Raw genomic sequence first — 6,941 nt, forward strand, 5'->3', positions numbered from 1 at the left:
CCGTCCGTCTGGCGAGACTTCTGTCAAGCGCTCTTTGTAAATAGAACGAACTAAATTGTTGAAAGTTTTCCACCATTTTGCAATTTTCGCAATAGTTAACGAAGATATTAATTATTAAAAATTGCTGAATATTGGTTTTTAATAATTTTTACTGAAATACTATAATTTCAGAATCTTTAATATCTTCTAGTATTTTCTCATGTTAATAAAAATAAGAAAATGCAGCATTAAAAAGTTGATAAAAAATTTTGAAAAAATTCTGAAAAAATTCTCAGAACTTTATGAGAAAAAAATAAGTAATTTTTGTCTTTTGCTGTTTTTCTTAAAGTAATAATATTTGAGTAAAAAATTATTGAAGATCAATATTCGAGAATTTTTAGTAACTAATATCTCGTTAACCATTACGAAAATTGTAAAATGGTAGAGGATTTTTTGACTCAGTTTAATTCGATCTATCTATCAAAGAGCACTTGGCAGAAGTCTCATCAGACACACCCTGTATATATAATTTAATCAGGTCTAATAAGTACTTTACATTTCAATTTTTTTTTTATTATGCATTGTTATATCTTTATACATTTTGTTTTATTATACATTGACAAATTTTATTGTTTATTATATGTATTTTATTGTATTTTTTATTATATATTATGTATTTGTATTATGTATTTAACTAACAATGTTTAAAGATATAGGAACAATAATTTTGACTTATTAAGATGGTTTTATATAATATTCGACTTCATTATATTCACTTGTTTATATTTTTAAAATATTGTGTTAATGATAATCAAAATCAGCACAAATATAAACAAATTTTTCGCAATAATTTACATATTTATGTAAATAAATGAAAATTTGAAATATAACAGAATATTGCGATATGGGGTCTAAAAATAGACAAAAATTTCAAGCTTCTAATTACGTTTTTAAAAATCATTCTAGGGTAATTTTTCACAAAATTATACGACTTTAATTTTTACGTTTCCTCAAGAATTTTTGAAAATTATTAAAAATATCAATCGCTCGATTTTAAAGAAAAAAATCTTTAACATGTTTTTCCTCTCAAAGTATGAAATATATGCCGTAATACTCTGTAAGCAATTTTTTTTTAAACAGTTCTACTCATAGCTAATTTTAAAAGACAAAAACATATGCATGTAACATATTATTTAATCCATTCGAATTGTTAAAAATCGTAGAATAAATGAAACTACTTTCATTAAAAAGATGAAGATTTCAGTTTTTCAACGCATCTTGGTCCATTTCTGTATGATAATTCGTTCGTAAAAGTTATGATATTTTTGATATGCGTGTATAACATTCCATTTCGCTTTGTTTCTTGAAGGCGTGCTTGCAACTTCACTGCGCACATCTTGCATAATTTCTTACGTGAAAAATTTTGTTCGACAAAAATTTACACAGTCTTTTTTATGTAAAATTTTTCGCTCTTTAATTTTCCTCTCTTATATTTTTTTTATAAAATTGATATTTATCGAGATATTTGTAAAAAATTTGCGCCCTATTTGTTTAATTATTTTTCTTAACGACTACTGTATAATGGTAAATTTTTTTTCCTTCAATCTTATGCAAAAATAAAGGTTTGTATTCAATCTTATGCAAAAATTCAACTTGAATTTTCCGGGGTCAAATTCTATAATGACTGTACTGACATAAGTATTACTTATAAAATGCAAAGAAAGATAGAACATTTGCATCGATTTATGTCATTAATGAAAGACACTTATTTCTTGTCTACACAGTTGGATAATTTATGTTCAATTTTACACATGTCACGTGTCTCAAATGATCTTTTTTGTGTTAAATTCAATATAATACGAATATGTTAGAAAATAACATAAATATTGTATATGTAGAATTTAATACAAAAAATGTAACACTGACACAATTTGTAAACGGTGGAAACATGTTTTTTCAATAGATTTAACATTTATAATATGTTAAATTAATACATTCATTTTATTCATTATCGTTGAAATTACATTGTAGAATACATTATTTTTATTTATTCACTTATGAATAATGCTATTTTAACGCTAAGAAACGTGGAATATTATTTTAATATAAAATATTTAAATTATAAATTATATTATATTAAATTAGCACTTGGATACATCAAAAATTTTACATAAAGGAACAAGTATGAATTTTAACATAAATATAAAATGCTTTTTATTGTGTAATATTAAAATAATTCTCCGTTTGTTTAATATAATAGTACTTCAAATTTGAGGAGATTAACAAAGTATGATAAATGTAAGATTAGAAACAATTTAGGACTTTTGATTAATTCTTTAAATTAAAGATCATTATTATATTTATTTTGAACGTATCATGTTATTAAATAAAATAAAACATTGAAAAGGAGACATTAATTACGAATTCATACATTTTTATGAAATTTTCTGATTTCGTGATCAATATTATTACATAACGTTTAATATTCGAATATGCATCAATATTAAATGAAATTGAAATATGACAAATAAACGCACTTCATAAAATTCGCATTTTAGGAATTTATTTAGAATTTATGTTTTCAAGAGATGCATTAACCATCATTTAATCGACAACCACAAAGTTTAATTACAACATGTGTAATGAAATCTATGAATAAAATCGCACAGATTTTCCAGTGACTTCTGTTTCAACAAACAAATAGTGTATTTTATTGCGGGTTTATATATTAAATATACAAGCGCGAACATCAAAGATATCAAAGATGTTCGTACTCCCCGTTCTCGGAACTACAATATTTGTGTTGGAAAGTTTGCCTTCTCTCGTCAAAATTTACGATAGTGCTCGTTTTATATAAATCCATTGTTTGCCGGAAAATTTTCCATGCTATACTGAGATTAGATTTTCCATTCCATGCAAGGATATAAATACAAATAATAATCGCGGTCTCGATTGCGCGCTCTTATCCTTTTATTCCATTTTTCACACGCGGTGCACGTATAGCGGCGTACTCGTATATGTGCTGATATATACATAGGTGCGGATTATGCGATTTCCCCATTCATCGACGCGACACGACACGATGGAACGAAACTTGCAGCTCGATTTCTCCGAATGGAACAAAGTTCCTCAAATGTCACGTATCTTTGCGCTAAAGTTAAACACTGCACGATCTCGACAAACGGAACGAGGAACGACCGCTGTAACTGCGCGAGTTGCGAACGCGGCGCAGGCGGCAGCTCGGAACTCGCGTCGATCGAGCGAGCTTGCAAAGCTCTGTAGTTAAACCAAAGTTGCATTTGCACGGAACTGAACTAGAAATCATATCGGAGATTGAAATCTAGTCTCGAAAGTAGCTCTCTGATTGCACGCGCGACGGACGTGGACGCCATTTGCGGTCGCCCAAGTGTCCGATTAAACTCCTATTCGGTTGTGATCGATCGCGTCGATCGCGCGCAATTTTTTAATTGCGAATTGTTTCCTCCGCGCAATTTTATGAGTTTGTTTCTCAACCAAACGCTTTTTTTAATCACAAAGGCTTTATAACTTATCGGATGTCGATTCATTGTAATAAACGGTAAGATCTGCCGTTGTTTGTTATCGTGGATTGCACTCGGCGGATTATTAATATTTACGTTGATGCGATGCGGCAAACAAGATTCGCCGATACTTTGAGCGCTACTATTGGAACGGTTACATAGCGAAATAATTTAATGCATGATTGTGATGCAGCGCATTGTTGTGCCATGTGAAATATATAGATACATCCAGTATATGATTTTGCAATTCGGATAATTTTGCGTTTGTATACATCACGTCACGCTGATTTGCGCAGGTAGATCTCTGTTCGCGTAATTAATGCATTCTCAGAAAAGCAACGATGTAAAACATAAAGTAGACGCGTTTCAACGCGAAATTTCACTGCCAAATTCATTACAAAGAGTGACGATTAATTGAGATAATTTAGATAATTTAATTATGTGCATGTCGTAATATTTTAGATAACAATCCTGATATTAAATTTTCATGAAAATTTACAAACAGATTTTTTTCCTCTAGAAACGAATTGTTCTCTGTACAAATTTCATTTCGCAAACATATCCAGAAAATTCGCGGGATGACATATTGAATTTTTTTGTAAACGTTAAAATCTGAACAGCTACATGAAAAAAAGTTTTACTGAATTATCTAAAAGCTTAGCTAGATACAAAATTGATAATAATTTTGTTGAACCAGCAAAATAATTATATAGGATGCTCAAGCTAGTTGCTATAGAATGTCAAAATTTTTTACACATACAACGTTGTTCATTTCTTTACAAAAATCTAATATTGACTAATTTATTACTAAAAGATCGTAATTATTAATACTTATTTAAAGTATTAAAATATTATTTAAGTATTATTTGAAGTATTAAAAATTGTTATTAGAATTTTTAGTCAGTGCTCCAAATAAATAATTAATTCCTGTTTTTCAATGTATAATAAATTGGCCAATATTAGATTTCTAAGGAATATACTTGAATAGGTATATATTAATTCTTACATAATTATTTTAATGATCTAATAAAGTTATTTTTTAGTTGATATCTAGTTAAAGTTTTAAATTGGTATTTAACCTAATTTTTTGACACTTTAACAAAACCATTTTTTTTTCGTGTATGCATTTAATTGCTTTCTTTACAAGATTTATGTGTCTGTGTATGTTGCAGTGAGAGTAAATGATTCCCAACTGGTCATGCTCTCAGAGAAAGCACATTATGATCATTTGCTGTCAGGATATTTGTACAAAAGGACAGCTGACTCCACCAAGTGGCAACAACGATGGTTCGTCCTCTATCAGGTCAGTGAATTTTGTGTTGATGAATTGTCGCTTATTATATATATACATTTGTACCGAGCAGGGCGAGATTTAATTTATGATGATCCAATTTGTGAGAGTCTTACGTCTGAATCTGAATTTAAATGTGAATCTACCTTTTCATTATTCTGAAATCTGGAATACACAGTTTCTTCCTTGAAAGTCTAGAAAATCAAACTTTGCGATTAGCATTACTTCGCAACGACACACAGTTAGTAATTTTCCGAGATTAATCGCCGAGACTCTTCGCCGAGATTCTTCGCAAGAAGTTTACTCACCGCGGAAAGTTATAGCAAAGTTATCATCCAGCCTATAGTCAGCATCATTTTTAATAAAACGACGTCATACTTTAATGTAAAATTTTCAACTATTAATATAGAGGTTGAATTAAAATAACGACAATATCTAAGTTTGCGTAAACTTGTACGGCATAAGACTTCATCGTTGATTCGCGGAAACTTCTTCGCTCACAGGGATGTTGTCTACTCGTGGCCTAACAAACTTTGGGAATGAAACCTCATTAAGACTTATGGCAGGTTAGCCAACTCGCTGATACAATTAAGGGAAAAACTTTCGATAGTTCGCGACAGATACTTGATGCTCGGGAGCATCTATGCCAAGAATTCAGTCGCGCGCGCTTCTTTCTCTCCTCTCTCCGTTCTAATATTACGCGATAAACTAGTGGCTTTAAACTAGCAGTAAATCTTCTCGTTATATGCTTTCATGATTATGAAGCTGCTCAATTACGGTACATAAAACTTGTAATTATTCTATTAAAAGTCGTGTTATCTCTTAGAAAAAAGAATTGATTAGTGTTCAATAAACTAATTAGCTCTATCAATAATTGATGATACTGCATTAATAATTAATAAAATACATCAGTTAGTGTATAGTTAAACAGTTTGTTTGGGGATCGTATCGCAAATGAGTTTCAACTTTTTAAACAAAAAAGTTTGTCATTTTGTTGTTTAACTAATTTTAGTTTTTAAAGATAAACAATCTACCAAGTGAGATTTATCACTTTATCTATTCGAGTTCGAAACAGCTCACTGGAAAGCAATAAGTAGATTTAAATAAATATTTAATACGAGAAATATTGCCTTTTTTTCGTTTTGATGGGATCAAATAAATACGGAGCAGGCACAATTCCGCTTCTTTTTACTTGAGCAGGATCTCAACTAAGGTAATAAAGGAATATCTTTTTATGATAATTCACTGTGAATTATTTAGGCATTGAAAAGATCTAGCTTTGACCGTTATAAGCTTGAATATATTTATACTTAGTATTTAATTTCATGTCGGTCTTAATAAAATCTTATTATTGTTTATACATGCTGTTTGCAAGAAGCGTTATTGTTCTTATTTCGAAGAATATTACTAAGGCCTCGGTGGTCTAATGGTTTAGAACATTCGTACGGAATACAAAAGATCCGGGTTCAAGTCTCGATCGAGGTAATATTTTTCGCAATAAATTTATTTAAGGTTTTGAGCATATTAACACCCTTATAATGATATTGGATATAATGAAGATTGAGAATTTGCTTGTCACTTTAATTTAACTTGCAATATTATTGCAGTAATTTAATTGCGTTTGATAAAGTTCGGAAAAATTTCGGCGCGTAGTTTGAATAATACTACAAAAATATGATATATATGCATATACATATATAGGATATAGATAATTCACTGTGAATTATTTAAGCATTGAAAAGATCTAACTTTGACCGTTATAAGCTTGAATATACTTATACTTAGTATTTAATTTTGTGTTGGTTTTAATAAAATTTTATTATTGAATATTTTTTTGTTTGCGAAAATTTCGTTAAGCAAACAGAGATATCATCACGCACAGTAGAATCTCGCTTCGCTCGTTGTGGATCAAAATTTCCGATAATAGAGTGTCTTCAAAACATTTCAAGTCATTGGATAATAGAAGTAACTTGCGTGTATTTAGCTTAATAAATTTATCTTTTAAATCTATGAAGATCAGATACTTTAGCGCTGTAACATGCAAGAGTACTTCTGAACAGCGCGAGTTCAAAACTAGTAAAAGGAATCGGATGTTCTCTCTCTCTCTCTCTCTCTCTCTCTCTCTCTCATAC

General features: G+C 29.7%; 2 protein-coding genes across 2 annotated transcripts in view; both read left to right on the plus strand.

Annotated features, from left to right (window-relative positions):
• The window catches only part of LOC105619309 (paramyosin-like), a 34,525-nt gene extending 31,260 nt beyond the window's left edge, over positions 1-3,265 (plus strand). Inside the window, exon 14 of the mRNA XM_012200831.1 lies at positions 3,017-3,265. Coding sequence (XP_012056221.1) covers positions 3,017-3,265 — 249 coding nt within the window. The remainder of the gene's footprint in view (positions 1-3,016) is intronic.
• Positions 3,266-4,716: 1,451 nt separating this feature from the next.
• Positions 4,717-6,941, plus strand: part of LOC105619310 (ras-specific guanine nucleotide-releasing factor 2-like) — a 122,464-nt gene continuing 120,239 nt past the window's right edge. Inside the window, exon 1 of the mRNA XM_012200832.1 lies at positions 4,717-4,821. Within this exon, the coding sequence (XP_012056222.1) occupies positions 4,717-4,821 (105 nt within the window). The remainder of the gene's footprint in view (positions 4,822-6,941) is intronic.

This window comes from Atta cephalotes (genome assembly GCF_000143395.1).
Source record: "Atta cephalotes unplaced genomic scaffold scaffold00020, whole genome shotgun sequence".
Classification (NCBI taxonomy): domain Eukaryota; kingdom Metazoa; phylum Arthropoda; class Insecta; order Hymenoptera; family Formicidae; genus Atta; species Atta cephalotes.